The sequence below is a fragment of the Onychomys torridus genome, chromosome 16, assembly GCF_903995425.1.
Source record: "Onychomys torridus chromosome 16, mOncTor1.1, whole genome shotgun sequence".
NCBI lineage: Eukaryota > Metazoa > Chordata > Mammalia > Rodentia > Cricetidae > Onychomys > Onychomys torridus.
In genome coordinates this window covers 37,201,771-37,221,052 of record NC_050458.1, presented here as the reverse complement: position 1 = coordinate 37,221,052, position 19,282 = coordinate 37,201,771, and the positions used below count along the sequence as shown (strand labels likewise).

At 43.8% G+C, this 19,282-nt stretch overlaps 1 protein-coding gene across 2 annotated transcripts in view; it reads left to right on the top strand.

Annotated features, from left to right (window-relative positions):
• Positions 1–19,282, top strand: part of Col22a1 (collagen type XXII alpha 1 chain) — a 231,373-nt gene that overhangs the window by 189,076 nt on the left and 23,015 nt on the right. For both annotated transcript variants that reach the window (XM_036209012.1, XM_036209013.1), the window contains exons 50-54: positions 4,465–4,518; positions 9,267–9,320; positions 14,431–14,475; positions 15,261–15,314; positions 17,197–17,250. In XM_036209012.1, coding sequence (XP_036064905.1) covers positions 4,465–4,518; positions 9,267–9,320; positions 14,431–14,475; positions 15,261–15,314; positions 17,197–17,250 — 261 coding nt within the window. The remainder of the gene's footprint in view (positions 1–4,464; positions 4,519–9,266; positions 9,321–14,430; positions 14,476–15,260; positions 15,315–17,196; positions 17,251–19,282) is intronic.

The window sequence follows — 19,282 nt, the reverse complement described above, 5'->3', positions numbered from 1 at the left end:
GATCTCCAGCTTACACTAATTGTCTGTCTGGGAAGATCTTATCTTGTGAGAATGAGCTCTTGTGATTAACGCCCCCACAGCATCCCCATCCTGCTCTCCATCATGCATTCTTTTATTCCAGCCTCACTGATATTCTTTTGTCTCCTAGGACACAATATAGACTCCCCTGCCCCAATTGCATACATTTTTGTCTGCCCAAAATGACCCCTGATCACTGTTCTTTATTAGGTGATACTCCTCAACCCCTAGGTACTGGGAATGGATTCTAGGGTTTCATATACACTAAGCAAATATTCTACCACCGAGTCACGTTCTATACTCTAATTCAGTTTGTCTTCTCTTTGGATTTATTATATATATGAAATCATGCATGTGTGTGCAAGTACACACACAGACACACGTTGTTACTATTCACTGATTCTGATCAGACCTAGTATGTTGAACAGGCTAGGCAGTTGCAGCCCCCACTTGGTTGAAGCCTTTGGTCTTAATCCTAATCCCAGCTCAGGCATCCATTCCTGCTTCCTTCTCAGCCAGGGTCAACTCTTAGTCTCTAGTCTCTTTTTTCTTTGTTTATGAATCTCTACTCTGGCTCTGGTCATACTCCCTCTTTTATTATCATTCAGTATCTCTAGTTAGGAAGTTCCTGTACACTAGAGTGGAGAACATAATAAGGAAGCATAATTGGGAATTATATTACGGGTTTCAGCTCCTCTAATGAGGGCATCTACTTGTGTTCACCCGTGGGTCCCCACACAGCAAAGGGTAATAAAAGAAATGTGGGAGTAGGTTAATAGCTCTCTGAGGTCCCTTCCTATCCACCTGTATAACAGTCATGACCCCCAATGGAAGAGCCCTCTCCTAGGCAGCTATCAGGTAAGCCATTGTAACCCTAGAAGTTAAGGAACCTGTAGTGATTTGATTCTATCAGTGGTAAAGCCAAGTAAAGAAAATCTCCAGTGCAGGTTTTGCACCCACCCCTTATCATTAGTATGAGACTAGAGGAAGGAAGCCATAGCTAGAATCAGGCTGTTTTCTTCCATCTGTCCAGTCCTCTGTCTCACTCTTCTCCTTTCTGGCCTTTAACACAGAGGTTAAAGGTCTTACTTTCCTTGCTTTCTCTACTTATCCTCCCCTCTCCCTCTTCCCCTTCAGTGTAGCCCTAATCATACCACTGTCTTTCTAGTGCTTGCTGTCACCATTATACCAAGATTGGCTTCCATCTGTGCTTAGCTGTGGGCCCTCCTCCCTGTGGATTATGTACAAAGGGCGGATTAAAGTTATTGTTTCTCCTTAGCCCATGTTACCCAGCCTTCTTTCCTCTCCAGCTCATTCTTATCCATTTCTCTTACCTCCCTCCCTAGTTGCCCAATCATTCCAGCTACTTTTCCTTCCTCTCTCAAGTAGTTCCTCCTCCTTTGCTTTGTACCCGGACAGCAAGAACCACTATGACTTCCAGGTGCGTCAAGTTCCCCATAGTGTGCTGTGTACACAGTACCTTCCACACATGAGTGTATCCCTCTCATTACTAAACCACACTGTTAGACATCATGTACTCTTGAGATATTCCTGTGACCTCCAAGCAGAGTTAGGTATGAACTTGAACTAGACTTAAAACCAGAGGCTGGAGAGATGTCTTAATTCTTTAAGAGTGCTTGCTGTCCTTCTAGAGAACATGAGTTCAGGTGCCAATATTCACATTGGGAAGTTCACAATCATCTGTAGTTCTAGGGGATTCAATGCCTTTTCCTGGCCTGTGTGGTCATGCATACACATGTGGTAAGCACACACACACATTAATAAAAATGAAATTAAAATTAAAAAATGAAACCCAAACTTAATACCAGCTTTTGAAAGCGCTATCACAAAATTTAGGATGTAGCCTTGGACGTCTCTTCCTTCTCTGTCCCAAGTTAGTACATTCTCAATCCAGGCTAAATGGTGGGACAAGCCAAGTGAGTGACACATGAATGACAGAAAGCCTCTGAACTGTACATGCCAAGTCCCAGTTCCACAGTAGACTGAATTTTCATGAAAAGACAAATCAAAGAGCGAGAAGCATTGATAGAGAACAAGATGTACTGAGTTATCTTTGAGACCATAAAGACTATAGGGATTCAGGGATGGGCACCCAAGCTGGACCAATGAGACTCCTGGAGCTTCCTGAGAAGGGTACAGGAGAGTTCAGTCAAGGTCTGAACCTTGTATGTATGCAAAGAAGATTTAATGGGGTAAGGAAGAAGATGTGACAGGTAGAAGCAGCTGCAGACAGACATGACTATGTATGTATGTATGTATGTATGTATGTATGTATGTATGAATGAATGAATGTATTACTGATAGGCAGAATTTACTTCTGCTTCTGTTAGTTGCCATGAGGGTCACAAGAATCAGGAAGCTGACTAATATCTGAGGACCAACACCAGGAAGTGAAACAATGAGTCTCTTCATTTATTGAGGGCCATCTCCTTGCCATTCTTGCTGCATAAAACTCTCTGCATGTGTGGTATTTTATAAAATCTTAACCCTGCAGTACAGACTCAAATGCATGTCTATTAATTTAAAGTGAAGAAGCAAAGGTTAGGAATTGCCCATTCAAGCAACTCCCAAAAGGCAGCTTTCCTGTCTTGTGAAGTCCTGTTTATTTCTCAGATTACACAGGAGGCCAAGAACACTCTCAAGTCACTACATTCAGGGTCAGAGGGTCACATCTGAAGTCCTCAGACATTGTCTTCTCTAGCCTGAGTTTGCTGGTGTCCTTCCTTCCCATGGCCTCTATCAAACTGGTTGTACAGCTCTCTGAACTCCCCTCCCCATAGCCTCTGTGTGGAGGGAGGAACAATTGAACTTTTTAATCTTCGCATATTTTTAATTAAAATATAAATTACATCATTTCCCCATCCCTTCTCTTCCTTCTACATGTCTTCCACAAACTCATTTTCAAATTAATGGCCTCTTTTTATTTAATTATTATATAGCTATATGTATACATATATATATATAATGTTATATATAAATGTATAAATAATTATATATTTACATGTATATGTGAATACAACCTTCTGAGTACATTTAGTGTTGCTTGGCTTGTGTGTATATGATTTTAAGGCCATTTGGTATGGATAGTCAGTTGGGGGCATCATCCCTGGGGATGACTAATTCTCTCTCTTCCAGCATTCCTGGGTTTCCTGTAGTTTTTTGTCTGGTAGCGGTAGCCTGAGATTTCTTCCTTCTACATTAGTATGTGCATTGGTGTTACCGGCTCTTGTTTAGGCTGCTGTATTGTTGTGGTATCATTGGTGAGGCTTTCCGGTCATTTCTAGGAGGTACAATTTCACAGCCGACTTCCTGATTCTCTGGCTGATATTGTCTTTCTGCTCGTTCTTCCTTGATGTTCCTGGAGCTTTTAACTGCAGAGAAGATGGGTCCATAAGTTGGTTTATTTGAAGTTCACGCAATAATGCTGGGAACAGCATACATAAAAAATGACAGGAGCCAATGAAGCAAGCAATGAGACAGCATCCAGATAGGCAGTACATTCTGATCACTGCTTTCAGCAGCATCCTCCATGCCCAGACACTACAGGCTAAGGGCACTAGTGGAGAAAATGCACACTTGCCTTGGCAGCTGTCTGTAAGTGGCTGACTCACTGGACAGTGCCAGTGTTTTGCTGAGCATTGGGAGCGGGAGCCTGTGACTCAATGCTGGGCATATTTAGTATGTATTCTTAGGTTAAAAGGCACCAAGAGGCCAAGTACCTATGCCTCAGGGGTGCAAGTAAAATTCACTCCTCACTTGACTGAATTCTTCTTTTTTTTCTCAGCTTTGCTACTTCCTTTTGAATTCAGATGGCCTGGGATTGCACGCTCTTCTGTCTTGTCTTTGCTGTCTTCTGAGAGCCTGAGTGTGTACTTAGCTATCAAACAAATGTCAAGGTTACAGTATCCTCATCTAAAGCTGAGATAATCTGGGGTACAGGGACTAGAGAGAGACTCATAGCTTGGTTTTGTGGAGAGATGTATAAAGCATCACTGGACTTTCTAGAGCCAAGCAACACCAGCCTTCATTCCCTGTACCCCATAATGCCTCAGGACTATTGATAAGTGTTTCTCTGTGTGATTTCTTCTTTCTCCCATCACCTATACCCTAGTCAACTTACTCATTAAAAAGCCCCCCCTCTGGGTGAGGAACAAAATGGGTGCTTTGTAGATAAATAAAAAGATTCACAATGCAATTGCAAAAGGTCTGCTTTTCTATGATGTCAGGTTCTGACTCAGAAATCCTCATCCAGACTCCAAGAGTTGGGGGAGATGCCCATGTACTGCTAACAGAACACAAAGCTGCTGCTGCTGCTGCTGCTGCTGCTGCTGTTGCACAGAGAGATGCACATGGTTGCCTTTGTGGTTGTCCTTCCTTCTCACTAACCTTCCTTGACTCACTAAGCAATTTGAGTTTATCTTTCAGGGAGAAGAAGGCAAACAGGGCAGAGATGGAAAGCCGGGTCCCCCTGGAGAACCGGTAAGGGACTCTACACTTACCCTCATGTCAAATATAACATGAATCTTAAAAGGTCTTATAATAATAATAATAAAAAAAAAACCGGAGCCAGATATCAAGGTAAAAGCTGAAAGATCAGAGAAGTAGAACAAGCCACAGCCAACCTCACCTCACTAACTCCTCAGCCTCAGATTGGAAGCCTCTGAGTTCTCACCTGAAAGGATCAGCTGAAATGCTTTAGTTCCTGTTTTCTCGTACCTTATATAACTTTCTCTGCCCTCCCAGTCACTTCCTGGGATTAAAGGTGTGTGTGCTTCCCAGTACTGGGAGTAAAGGTGTGTGCCACCACTGCCTGCCTCTGTTTCCAGTGTGGTCTTGAACCCAGAGATCCAAATGGATCTCTGCCTCCCAGTGATAGGATTAAGGGTGTGTGCTACCACTGTCTGGCCTCTATGTCTAATCCAGTGGCTGGCTCTATCTTCCAATCCCCAGGTAAGTTTATTAGGGTACACAATGTGTCACCACATTGTCAGATCTGTCCATTCTCAACAGCTCTTCTGAGATGTTGAAGGGCTACTTTGATCCAGACACACAGTCATGACCCATATATCATTTCCCTTACTTCTCATAGTCCTGCAAGGAAAACAGCCCTGCTTTGCAACTGAAATAAGAAACTATTTAGGTTGCAAGTTGACCAGCCTAAAGTCATGTAATAGTCTGATAAACAGCCCAGAAATTCTGAGTTCAGGTCTCCCATCCTTCCACACTGTACTTTACTGCCCACATAGCCTCAGCCCTGTGGGTATGGAAGAGAATTTGGGGGCAAAGTGAGCTTCACTGGCTCCTGGTTTTGCGAGCTGCTTCCCAGCTTCATGTTTTAAATCTGGCTGCAGGTGTTTGTTGCTGCTTTTATTTTTTATGTAATGACATTCATTAGGAGCCTCCAGTGAGGTGGACAGACATGGTACTCCTAAGGTTATCTTGGTGGTCCCATAGCTTCATGACTTAACTATGAGCTCAAAGTCTATTCCCAGGGGTCAGGGAACTCTCTTGCCCAATTCAGGGTTTTGAAATGATGATGATGATGATGGCTCCAGAGTTTCTGGCATTACTTTTGTCTTCAAAAATCTAGAGCTGTGGTGTGGCTCAGTGGAGTGTTCTCCTGTCATGTGGGGCCCTGGGTCCACTGCAGCAAAGGGAAGCAATGCACCATAAATCAGAACAATACTCTAGCAAATCACACACATGGTGGGGCGAGATATAAAAGGCAGCAGGGATAGGGAGAGAGAGGCCAGGGTTCTCCCCATGTCTGCCTGCTTACATAACAGGAGTGCATCTACTAGAACATGGGGCAGCTCTGAGAAGAGTGAAGGCTCCACCCATGGAAGGACTGTTCTGCATGAAGGGAATAGGCAGGTGACTTTATGCCCTATGATATTTTAGTTACTTTGCTTTAAAAAGTTTTTTAAATTGCATTTGCTTGTTGATTTGTGTATGTTTGTGAAGCACACAGGCAAAGGTCAGAAGTCAGCTTGCAGAAATTAGTTCTCTCCTTCTAACATATGGGTCCCAGAGATCTAATTTAGGTTGTCAGGCTTAGTGGCAAGTACCTTTACCTGCCAGACATCTCATTGGGCTGATTTCTCTCTTTTAAATTAGCCAGTTTAATTAATGGATGGATGTTTATCTTCTGCGTTTGTTTATGTGTACTGTGACTGTGCAGTGCCAGAGGGCAGGGCATACAAGGGCATCCGATCCCCAGGAACTAGCACCTGATATGGGTGGTGGTAGCAAAACTCTGATCTTTCAGAAGAACAGCAAGGACTTTTAGCAGCTAAGCCATCTCTCCAGTCCCTCTTTCAATATTTTAAAGCAATCTCTGTGTACTACTTATTGATAGAACTAAATTTAATGGAAGAAATGCAATTCTTTTTATGCCCAGCCCCAGCAGTAACAATAGTAACAAAGTGGTGTTGGAGGCTGGCGTCCCTCCTCATAAGCTATGTGACCTTGAGTGAGTCAAATAACCTCCCTGAGCTTCTGTCGTCTTCAATTAGATGGAGGGTAATGTACTAACTTGCTAGAATTTGGAGATCAAATGAGGTGAGGAACGCACAGTGCACCAGGTTTATCTAACTCTTAATTATTTTACGGAGGTCCTCTTTGCAACTGCCCTACTTTAACTGCTGGTGAGGTTGGAACTGTGGAGCCTTTACAGCCACTAAATGGGATTACATAAAAGTTTTTCTAGCAAGGTTCATGGTCTGTTTAATTTGCTCGGCTGTAAACTATTATGACTCATTCCGAATCTTACACAGCTTGCCCGAAGCACCTTCTTCATCACTTTATACTGTTTGCCGGTTGCAACAGCCCAAGCTCACTGCTGAGGGGAAAAGAAAGAGCCTTGCCAGGGAGAACAAAGTGGGGTGCTCTGTGGAGTTGCCCAAAGAGGCAAAGGGTAGACAGATGGTGGAGGGATTGGGAGGGGGTGCATGAGGGACAGAGAGGCATTCTTGGGAATATGTGGGGCCAGGAGCAGCTAGCCCTTCACTCCATTTCCACCTCAGAAAAGCCCAGGGTTATGTATGCACTTATTGTCCCCAGATGAGGAAACAGGATACACAGAGGCTAAGAGCTGGACCAAGGTTCTCCAGCTGGTGAGTGAAGTCTCTGGGAATCGTGTCTCTGAGGCTGACCCAGAGCTCAGTGCTCAGATCTCAGAGTCAGGAACTACCTTTGTGCTGAATGAGTATTGTCCCTATAGTGTAGGGTCACTAGTCTTTCTTCCATCAGTTTATTGAATACCTGCTCTGGGGTCTGTCATTAAGATACAAGACCAGTCCTGCTCCAGGCCATCAAGGATCACACAGGAGGTAGCTGGTTCTCATGGACCAGGTCAGACTCAGTGATCCCGCAAAGATAGTGGGACTCTGATAACTTGAATTATGTATCCCAGAGTCGTCCTGGCTTGCTGTGGAATTTCACTGCAGAGTCATTCTGATAGTTTATGACTCTGAGCTGTGTTAGGAGGAAGTTGGCATTGGATGGGCAGAGTCTAAGATCCCCTGAGATCTTGAGGTAGAGACTCTGATTCCAGAAGGGTATTCTACCCAGTGGAGCCTCACAGAGTGAGGGAACAAATGGACCATGGGGAAGGGAGGTCATAAAAGACAGGCTGTTGAGTGGTACCTCTAGAAACAGCTAGGATCCAGGCTCCCTTGGGTCTCCCGAGAAACTGTAAGGAGCACACTGAGAACATCTCTATTTTCCACTGCAGCAGGTGCCCTTATGTCTGAGGCTGGGGTAGGAGGGTAGCGAATGGCAGCAGTTAGTACATGGCTCTTCTCCACTTTGATCCATTCTCATGTGAGGGGAGTACATGGAGAAATAGACTGATGGACAGATAAGTGGTAGATAATAACTCAGTGGATGAATGAACATTTCAATGTGTAGATAGACAGATAGACAACATTTCAAATTGTTAAGTGTTTTAATGTAGTTGAGCATCCAATTGTTGTTTAGGATGAAGCACAGAGTTTCAGTTATCCTTCCAATTACAACCCTCACTGTGTGTTCCTCTGCCCCTGTGGTTTTCCTAAGGGGTATCTTCCATTGGTTCTCAGTGAGGATGCATCATAATTCCAAAAACACTTTAGTTATGTCTAATGCAGGAATAACTCTCCTTTGATACTTGCTGTTTGTCTGCTAGTAACTGGACTAGTAATGACAGGCATCTTGATTATGGGTCAAGGCCAAGACCTATAAGGGAGGACCATCTGAAAGTTAAAACTACAGAAACAGATGCTGGATGAAATGACACCCAACACCACACAGCTAGACTTAGATAAGTTGGGCCAGAAAGCCATAAGAAAGATAACTTGAAAGCCAACCTTTGCTCCCCAACTTCTGTCCAAAATTTCCCTCTAAATTTAGGAATGTTCCATTCTCTCTCCCTTCTCTTGTAATGTGAACTCACTTCACATAAGTCCTAAAAATTCACTCTGTAAAACGAGGTGCAGATTATTTTTAGGAGGGCCATGTTCTCAAGGTACAATGAAGAGAGATCCAGAACTGGCCCAGCTGCCCATCAAACAGCAACCTTTCACCTCTTCCTCTCCCCTACCTCTGAGACATTTATCTGGACCTCAGTTGCCTTTCTTCATGGCTTGGTTCCGTCTGGGGTTATACCAAACTGTAGGCAGCAATTTTGTGTAGCAACTGTATCCTTGTATTCCTTTGTATCTGAGAACATAGGGTATGGAAAGGGCTGTGTAAATCAGATCACAGGCCCCTATGAGTGGTGCCCCTGGTGGCTTGAGCAGAGCCTCTGCCTGGGTGACAGGAAGCTGAGATATTATTTAGCTTTATCGTTAGAAGTCTGGTAAAAATAAAACTGCTCTGATATTCAGTGTGGCCATTGGAAAAATGTAGTAGTTCATAGTGCTCTTGCGAATCAAGTCATTAATAACTAAGATGGTTTTATAGTTTTTCATCTGGGCAGGGCACTCTGACAGTGAAGCATCCTTATGAATGGTTAACTGGGGGATAAGGCTTGAACTATCATCACAGCAGAAAACTAGGAATACACCAGGCCTGAATGTGCTGTGGAGGCTGGACTAGAGGAAATACATTAGGAATGCTGGCACAAAGGCTGATAGCCTGCTTGGCCAGTGACGTGTGGGAATGCAATAGTATGAAGGACAGGCAGCCGAACATCTAAAGATCCTAAAGATGGGAGCCTGAGCTTCTTCTTTTCTTCCTCAATTCAGGGAAAGGCAGGAGAGCCAGGCCTAGCAGGAGCAGAGGGAGCCAGAGGTCCACAGGTAAGTGTCAATCTGGTCTTGTGCCACTGTCCCCAGGAATGAATGTGTGCAGGCCTTCTGAGTTCCCAAAGTTTGTCTCCCAACACTCCGGTGCTTGTGTAACCAGTTCTGCTTCCTCTGCAGGCTGCTCTAGCTTCTGTCTATCCCTAGATCACAGGTCATCTCAGGCTAGTTAGCCTTTTAAAGTTGCTTCATTCTTTCCCTCATTTTCCCAACATGAGTGTTCTCTACTCTGAATAATTGAAGAAAAAAACAGGGTATTTTGTTTGTTCCTGGGTTTTTGTTTGTTTTGACTTTAGTGTTTTTTTTTTTTTTTTAACTTGTGTTTGGAGACATGGTTGCATGTAACCCAGGCTGGTCTTGAACTCATTATGTTACTGAGGATGACCTTCAAGTTCTGATATTGCTTCTCCCTTCTGCTTGCTGGGATTATAGGCACACAGCACTATGCTGAGTTTTGCATTGCTGGGGATGGAGGGCCTAGGGCCCTGGGCATGCTTGCACTTGGTCACTGGAAGAACATCTCCTGCCCTTTCCTTCAGTGCCCTAACTAACCCTTTTCCAGTTGTGGAAATCCATTCTAACGGTACACTGTTGTGATGGCGACATTAGAAAGAAAGGCGAGCGTGGTGTACAAAGGAAAGTGACCTGCTTCTGCCTCCCCAACAGAAGGAAGGACCGTCAGCATGTACTGTGTTACCACATTTATTATTTCTTGAGTGAATTACAGCCTTTCTATTCATTTTTCCTTTTTAAATGGAAAATAGATTATTTTAATATAATAAATTCTGGTCACTGTTCCCCCTTTCCCAGATCCCCTCCATCTCTCCATCCACCCAAACCCACATCCTTTTTTTCTCTCTCACTAGAAAACAAACAAGCAACTTAAAAAGCCACAAACCAACCAACCACAATATGACAAAACAATCAGGAGGGAGGAAGGGAAGGAGGGAGGGGGGTAGAGAGAGAGAGAGAGACAACAGAAACACTTAAAGGCAGGGACACACACTTGCACACACAGAAATCCCATAAAAACACAAAATCAGAAACTATAAGCAAAAGACCTGTAGGTTTAAAAAAAAATGCCCAGAAAGCATTATGAGGGAAAAAAACCCTCCAAAAAAATTATTGATGTTGTTTTGTGTTGGCTATCTACTGCTGGGCATGGGTGTACCCTGAAATGTGGTGTATGCCCACTATGATTCCATTGGAGAAAACTAATTTTTCCTTTGCAAGAGGTTTTCAGCTGGAGATAGCTTCTGGGTTAGAGATGGAGCTTGTGTCCACTTCCCATCTTAGCACTGGGACCCCATGTGGCTTAGACCCCTGGAGGCCATGTAGATGCTGCCATGGTCTCCGTGAGTTCATATGTGCGTCAGCCCTGTTGTGTCTAGAAGGCCTTGTTTCCATGGTGTTCTCCGTACCCTCTGGCTCTTACAATCTTTCCACTGCCTCTTCTGCTAAGTTCCTTGAGCCCATGTGGGGAAGTATTTAATGAGGACATCCCATTTAGAACTGAAATGTTTCAAGGTCTCTCACTGTCTATGGGTCTCTGTATTTGTTCCCATTTGCTACAGGAGGAAGTTTCTCTGATGGTGGCTGAGCAAGCGTCTGATCTACAAGTATAGAAGAATGTCATTAGGAATCATTGTATTGCTATGCCCCTTTAGCAGAGCAATAGGGTTTGGTTTGCCCCTGGTCCTGTGGCCTATTTAGTCTCAGGTTCTTGGCTACCTGAGCAGTCACATGCATGGGATTGATCTCATGGAGTGCACCTAACTACAATCAGATAGTGGTTGGCTACTCCCACAACTATTGTTCCATTTTGGCACCAGCTTATCATGCAGGCTGGACACCACTTTAGACAGAATGCCTTTTCCTCTGGTAGTGTACACAGCACCTTCCAGTATCATGAACACTAGGGGTGAGGGCTTAGAGTAGGCACTAACTCATCTTTTCCATGTTGAATGAGTTATGTAGGTGTGTGGTTGTCTAGACCTCTTCAACAGTAGGTCTTATCATCAGTTTGTGGAGACAAACCCATAACTTAGGCAATCTGGGTTCATTGTGGGTGTCCTTGAAATCTCTTCGGCCAAGAATTCAATTAGATGTAACCCATTCCTGGCACTGAAAATTTCATTTGGTGGCAAGAGACATCTAGTTGGGGCTTTGTCTCCTCCATTATTTGGTAATTCCAATTAGATTTTTTTTTCATATACATGTATTTTAAGAAGCATCTACTGGAGTGGTTTCCATATGACTCTTCTGTCCCTCCCCATATTTCCTTCCTTCCCCCCTCCCCTCAATACTTCCACCCCAGTAGCCCCAACCCCACTCCATTAATTCATAACTATGTATTTATTCTATTTTCTGTTTCTCAGGAGATCCTTCCCTCTCCCTAGTCCCTTTCTTTATGCCTAACATCTATGGTTATATGGTTATATTTAAATCTGCATCTAATTATTGCACTAAACACAGGTTATTTTCTGTAATAATAAAAATATTTTTAAGGTTTTAGTTTTTAAATGCTTTCCCTCTTCATGCTGTTGAATTTTTAATACAATTTTTTTATTTAAAAAAATGATGTTTAATGAAAATCCTGAAATCCAATTATCTGTCCAGAGGTAACGGATCAGAACACCACCTCTGTTTCCTTTGTGTTATTTTTCTTTTGAAAAATCAATAAATCATCTGGCAACTATTCATTAAGGAGGAAACAAAACATGAAAATCAATTGTTCCTTTTCCCCAATGCCCCTGCTTCTCCTGCATGCAGCAGGAGGAACCCAGGCAGAGAGATGAATGCTTTGGCCTATGCAGACTACAACCATGAATCTGTGGCTGGCTGTTTTGTTTGTTTGTTTGTTTGTTTGTTTGTTTTTTGTTTTTTGTTTGTTTGTTTTTCCAAAACATACTTTAAGTTGATGGTCCCATTAAATCCTTTCTTAAAGCATCTTAAATATGGCAGATGGTTGCATACTGTGGCTCACAGTCTATTCTCTTTCACTAAGTGATTCTGGTGAATAATAGCCCAGTTTTACCAGGTGGCTCCTGGATTCAAGGGATAAGAGGCACTCCCTGTTAGCTAGAGGGACCCATTTGCTGGGTTCTGACTTAGGAGTTGGATCCACTTCTGCACTGGGAATCTCAAGGTAGGGGTGCAGTGTAGAGACCTAAGCTGGTGAAAGAGGACCAGGTTCCTCTGGTTGGCTTTGAGTTTGGATAAAGATATACCTGGGTCCTTTCCTTTGTCATTTATTGATCAAAGAGGGCACTTCTGGATCTGATTCCTCATCTATGTAATGGAGATGATAGTAGTTGTCACACCTATGCAGTGGCTACACATGTTAAAGGAGAGTAGGATACCTATAAAGCTCTCAGCTCAGTGCCTGGCAGTGTGGGACACCCCTACTTGGGGCTTTTGTCTTGAGTTTATGGAACAAGAGCAAGTTAGAGACCCATCTTTGGAGCTAGCTGGCTGTGGGATTCAGTCCTTTAAAGATGGTTCCAGAACCTTGCCAAGTTCTGAATAATTGAAGAGCTTTGCTTTATTCATCCCGGACAGCAGCCCTAAAGAAATGGGGCTCACCCTCATGATCATTCATGGAAACTGAACCCTAGCAAAGAGAAGTGAAGCACTTCAGTCCCACTTTGGCAGAGGAGAGCAGAGACTTGATTTACTGCCAGCCCATGATTAGCCCTGGTGCATCAGATGCAGGGGCACAGAGGGCATTTGCAGCTGGAAAGAGAGAGCTAGGCATCACAGTATTTCCGTTATCTTACACATAGTGATATTAGGGATCCAGAGACAGATATCCTTTCTGAGGTGTGGCATAGAGTGGTTGAAACTGAATCTAATTCTCAGGTGACTCCATCCCCCTCAGAGCCTCCCCTACTTCATCTTTCCCCATCAATGGACACAATGTTCTAACAGCTTACAGTGTAGTTGCTAGACAGACCATCATTGAACCCCTATTATAAGCCAAGATTTGGATGAAGAAATCCTCATATATTTAGACTGGGGCTTCCTGTCTACTGCCCCTACTGGGTTCTAGAGGGACCACATTCTGCTACCTCATCCTACTGTCTCATCTTCTAGAGGATAGGAGATTGTATATTCTGGTCAGCCATGGTGGGTGCAGATGTGCAGTGCATTTCTCAGTTGTGACTTTAATACCCTGAAGGGCCTTTTAAGATGGAGTTCTTCTTGGATGGCCTCTATGGAGGGGCTACCCACCCCCACCCCCACATTTTCCCAGAGTGCTCTTGAGTAGGAGCAGCTGGAAGTATTACATAGAAAGATTAGAGAAGGGAGATAAAGATAGAAAATACAGGATAGCCTCGAGGGGGCCTGGAACCTAGTCCATTGGGCCCTGACTATCTTTGCCCTAGGGTATTTATAGGAATGCCAAGGGGTGGAGCAAAAGACCTCCCCCCCCCTCCCCAGCACAGCCAAATGGAGACCAACTCAGACATCTGCACTTAGGCCTGTGGTCCAATCATCCTCTCTATGCAGACCTGCTGGGTAAAGCCACTGGGAACCTGAAAATGGGCTCCCACAGGCCTCGCCCTAGGGCTTTCTGCTCCCTGGTTGTGTCTTCATTTGCTTGTGTTGTCAGGAGATGAAATCAAAGTAGAGCCTGGTGGATGCAGCTAGGTGGTGATTTGAATCCATGGACTCCCTGTCCTTCTTGTATTGAGAATGGTCATGGAGAGGTATCCTCTATATCAGATGGGCCCGTGTGAGAATCACAGAACCTCTTCACTATCTGAGTGATACACAGGACTGAACTTGGGTTTCTTTATCAAACAGGGTAAACAGAACCCATGTTTCAGGGCTTCAAGACCATGGTATGAGTGCTTTTAATGGTTCTATCACCATGCAAAGTGGGGCCTTATAGAAAAGACCTGCTCTCTTCCCTGTTTCTTGCCTCCCCTCCCTGCTTTTCTTCTACCCACTCATGACACCCTGAAACTGGTGGCAAGTGAGAGGCAACAGGGTAAACATGACAGGAAGAAGGGATGATGCAGGACATCTTTACAGTGCTCTGCCTTTGTGCTCCCCCAGCCTATTCTTTGGTAGAGTCATAACTTCCTCATATTTATTCCAGGGCTTCAAGGGACACACAGGTGATCCTGGCCCACCTGGTCTGAGGGTAAGTAGGTGACTCTGAGATGACACTCACCAGGGAGAGGATTCCAGGGTTTGCCGGACACCATCTTGGTGTTCTACTTAGGAAAGAACAGTAGACATACTAGCATGGTGTCACAATGGGTGGCACCATCCCATCTTTTGATTTGAATCTTATAAATGGTTCTTCTGGGCCCACAGTGACATGCAGCCAAATTAGCCAAAGGAACCTGAACTCAGGTTGCCTGTATTATGTGGGCTGTTCACATGTCCCCTAAGCCCTGTGAAGCAAGCCATGGTATTAGGCTTCGTTTACAGAGGAGCAAATTCAGGTCAGAGGTCATGGGTAACTTTCCCGGGCCATAGAGGATGTATGTTAACACATAGGCCTTATCCCAGGTGGGTAGCCCCTAGAACCTTTTTTTATTATCTAACACCTGTCTTTTCAAAATGCTCCAAACTGAAGAGACTGTAAGGTCAGTGGTCAGATTCCTTGAGTGTTGTGGATAACCAGGACAGAGCTATCCTATAGAGAGAAGCCAGTGAGAAGCAGGTAACAGGGGGCTCAAATAGGTTTACCTGACCCATCATCTTGTTTTCTTCCTGCCTTCCCTGTTGCGAGGCACTTAAAGGTCCACTTACTCTCCTGGGATCCAGTTCTGCTGCAGAGGCTGCCATACTCTGTGGGGGACACTTCTGTCTGACATCCCTCTGGGGCTTTGGATCTCTCCCACACCCTTAGATACCATGTGTTTGAGATGGCCTAAATCTAAATCAGCCCTGTCCCTAACAGTATTTTTTTGTTCCTAGGGAGAACCTGGGACTATTGGCCCCCCTGGAAGGGAAGGATCACCAGGAAAAGATGTAAGTTGGGTTGCCTTGCCCTTCAGTGGTTGAGAGAACAAGGGAGGGGCATCTAGGGACCCTACCACAGTGGCAGGTGGCAGTTATGTGAAGGACTTGACATAATTGCTTTTCATTGAGACTTGAGCTTCTTCCATTCTTGGGGTCAGCATTTATTTCACAGTTTATGGAGGCCTTTCTGGGTTCGTTTGATTTGTCTAGTGACTAATGGTGGGCCCACTGGATCTATCCTACACGAGTTGGGAGGCATTTCATGTTTTCCCCACAATTGTTTCTCCATCTCTTGATCATTTTGGTGCTCATAGCAATTCTGAATCCCTCAAACTCCTTACTATCATTTGACATCAACATGTTTGCCTTCACCAGCACCACCATTGCCATCTCTATGGTTACCACCATTATCAACAACATCACTGCAACACATCCCTCATCATTGCTGCCATTGCTGTGACTAATGCCATCACTATTATCACCACGACCGTCATTAAGCCATCACTAATTCTAGCACTTTCATTATCACTACCACTGACACCATCACCACCATCACAGAGACCACCATCAGCAGCAGCAGCAACAGCAGCAACTGTTGCTGCTGCTGCTATCGCCTCTTGGGCTGTATCTCACTTTCGACAGCTCAGATGTCTCTCACTTTTATTTGGTCTTGAAATCAGGACAGAGAAAGTAGAGGTTTCCTCTGGAAGGTACAAATGAGAATACTGTCATGAAGAGACCCAGGTAGAAGAAGCCACCCTAGAGTCAATATTTGTAGCTTACCCTCCATGACTGAACTACCTGTTGTACATGACATTTTGCCAGGTCTTCTGAATGTGGGTATCTAGATTGTTCTCCTAGTAATAGGAAACTTGTTGGAAGCATGGAGACAGAGTGCTGAGGTCCCAAATGGTCTCTTTCTAGACCTTTATATCTTTCATGACCTCCATGGGGACCTACTTAGCATTGTTTCTCTTGATGCTGTAGCATATTGACTGTTTGGTGGATCTGCTTTGAAAGATCTAGAAGGAATCACATGGGAAAGTCATTCTAGTTCCCCGTTTTCTTCCAGCAGTTTGTCCTGGTTAGTTTTATGTCAACTTGACACAAGCTGGAATCATCCAAAAGAGGAGGGAACCCCAACTGAGAAAATGCCTCCCTAAGATTGGATTGTAGACAAGCCTGTTGTTCATTTTCTTAATTAGTGACCGGTGTGTGAGGGCCAAGCCCATTGTGGGTGATACCACCCTTGGTTTCGTGGTCCTGGCTTTTAGAAGAAAGCAGGCCGAGGAAGCCATGAGGAGCGCACTATCAAGCAGGACTTCTTAATGTCCTCTGCATCAGTTTCTGCCCTGACTGCCTAGCATAGATGATGAACTGTGATAAAGAAGAGTAAAATAAACTCTTTCCTCTCTGGGTTGTTCTTGGTTATGGTGTTTCATCACACAGCAATAGTAACCCTAACTGAGACATACTTATGGAACCAATCTAGCCATTGAGCCTACTTGAGACGCAGTGTGGGCTGGTGGTACTGTTGCGTGGTAGGTTTCATACTGTGGTGACTCAGGCAGGAATGGTTCTAGGTTATTGACCAGGGAATTTATCATTTTGACTTTCTTGGTTCGAGATTTGACTACCTTAAACTACTGGGGAAACAGGTAAACTATGCCTATGCCGGGAAATAAACGTACTCATTTATAAATATGAACTGAAAAGTATCTCCTCATCTGAGGGAAACAAACTTGTACATGTCTGAAGTCCTTGGCACTCAAAAGGAAGTGTTTGGACACAGTGCTGGCTTCCTGGGTCTGCTGGTAAAAATCTGGTCCAAATTAGAGCTTTGTCATCTTCTCATGTGGCTCAGTGATTTTATTACCCCTCTCTGTTCCAGGGTGACACTGGACCTGTAGGACCACAGGGTCCCAGAGGACCAAGGGGCCCACCGGTGAGTTTTCTTTTGACATTAACTTGCTGTATAGTTCTGCAGAGCTGTTACCATGGTGTCTCACCCTGGCATGGATACATGCATTATTTTAAAATGATGCTATGTCCTAGAGGATGCTAAACAGCCACTGCCCTTTGCCCCAAGTGCTTTCCTACATATGCCCTAGGACAACCCATTGACAGTCTACCCACAGGGACCCCATGAGCTGCCATACTTCCAGTTTGGGGCCATTACCTAGTTTTATGTACCACACATGAGTTTCCTGTACATACCACAACTAGTAGCTTCTATACATTAATATTCACATTTGATTATGGAGGCCATAATCAATGAAGGTACCAGCCACAAGGGAGAGCATGCCTGCATGTTCAGCTTCCTAGGGTATTCAGGGCTATGTGAAGGGACCAACAGGCAACATTGGCACTCATGGAACATGGCTGGGTGGTTGGCAAAGCCATACCTGAGTGAGCCTTGGAGAGGCAAGGCCCCAAGGATTGTGTGTCCTAAGGATCTCATGCTGTTATTGCGCACAGCTCTGATTGTTGCCTTCATGGGCACCACATCCATCATTATCTATGGGTTGTATAAAAACTCTCAGGGTTTTCTAACACCTTACTGGGTAGTGTTACTGGTACTTACAATAACAGTGACTGACTTTTTCCAAGCATTGCTTCTGGAGCAGATTAATGATGCAACCACTACCCTTAGAATTTAGACATGTAAATTGTTAGTAAGGTTAGGATAAGATGTTTTGGTTAATAGATTTGAGGTGGAAAATCTTGGGGGAACAGTTTAAAGTTTATAAAGATACACTTTTAATAGTTGAACAGGGGACTTGTTGAGGTCCACAAACAGGAACAGTGGCAGTGTGGCTATTGCTGGCTTATGTACTTTTCTTGCTAGGATAGGTTGATGATCAAATTTCTTGTACTCATTTCTGCCCTTGGTTTTCACATATATATATATATATATATTTTTGTCTGTTGATGGGTGGGTATACACCCTGAGTAAAGTAGAGCTGACAGTTTTTCATGTATAAAAGTTTAGATATGTGATTCTTTTAAGTTTTTTTTTTATAAGATTGCCTTTTGAGGTGAATAGTAAAATGATTGATCCTTTCTTTATAATGGCAAAATGCAGCCTACCAGTAAAAGAACTAACTGAGAAAAATAGCTTGCTTGCTTACACTTGTTAATCTATAACAATTTACTTGGGTATGAGTGTATGTGGGTTCTTGGGGCAACTTGTTTTTCATCTGTAATATGTAAAATACTTAACCATGTAAGGGATATGGAAAACACGCTTTTTAAAAAAAAAAAAAAAAAAACTTGTATTCATTGTAATCACTCATTTGAAATACGGAATGTAACCACATTGTAATTTTTATACAGCTTCAAAGATTTTTCTGGAGCATATAAACTGTAAAGGAAAAATAAAGTTAGTTATAAGGGAAAAATTAAGAAGAGACAGAGGGAAACATCAAGGTAGAAGGACAGAAAAGGAATAGTGTAGAGCAAGCAAGAGAAAGACTAATAAAGAACTAAGCTTTAGCCTTCGGGAACGTCCTGTGCGTCTGTCTGTGTGTCCAGTAGTTCGCCTGCTCTGCATTTCCTCTTCTGTTTCTCTGACCTGCTGAAGGCTTTCCATTCATCAGCACCCTAGGTGAGGTCCTGACATGTTGGAGGTGTGTGTGTGTGTGTGTGTGTAGTCATTAGTGTTTCCCCTCCTTTTTTTTTTCTGCTGGCCCTAAAGAATTAATTTTACTCCCTCAGATAGAAAAATCAAGTTGAGTAAATAGTTTGCTGACTCTATGGATCCCCCTCAATATCTGAGCTGCTGAAGGCTGATCCTCACAGCAGCAGTATTAGAAATGACTGACTATAATTACATCCCTTGGCTTAGAGAGGTTTCACTCCATCTATGCTTCTGTCTTCATGGAATATTCCTCCTGTATATATGGGGTGTGTGTGTGTGTGTGTGTGTGTGTGTGTGTGTGTGTGTGTGTGTGTACATGTACATATGTATCCCAAAT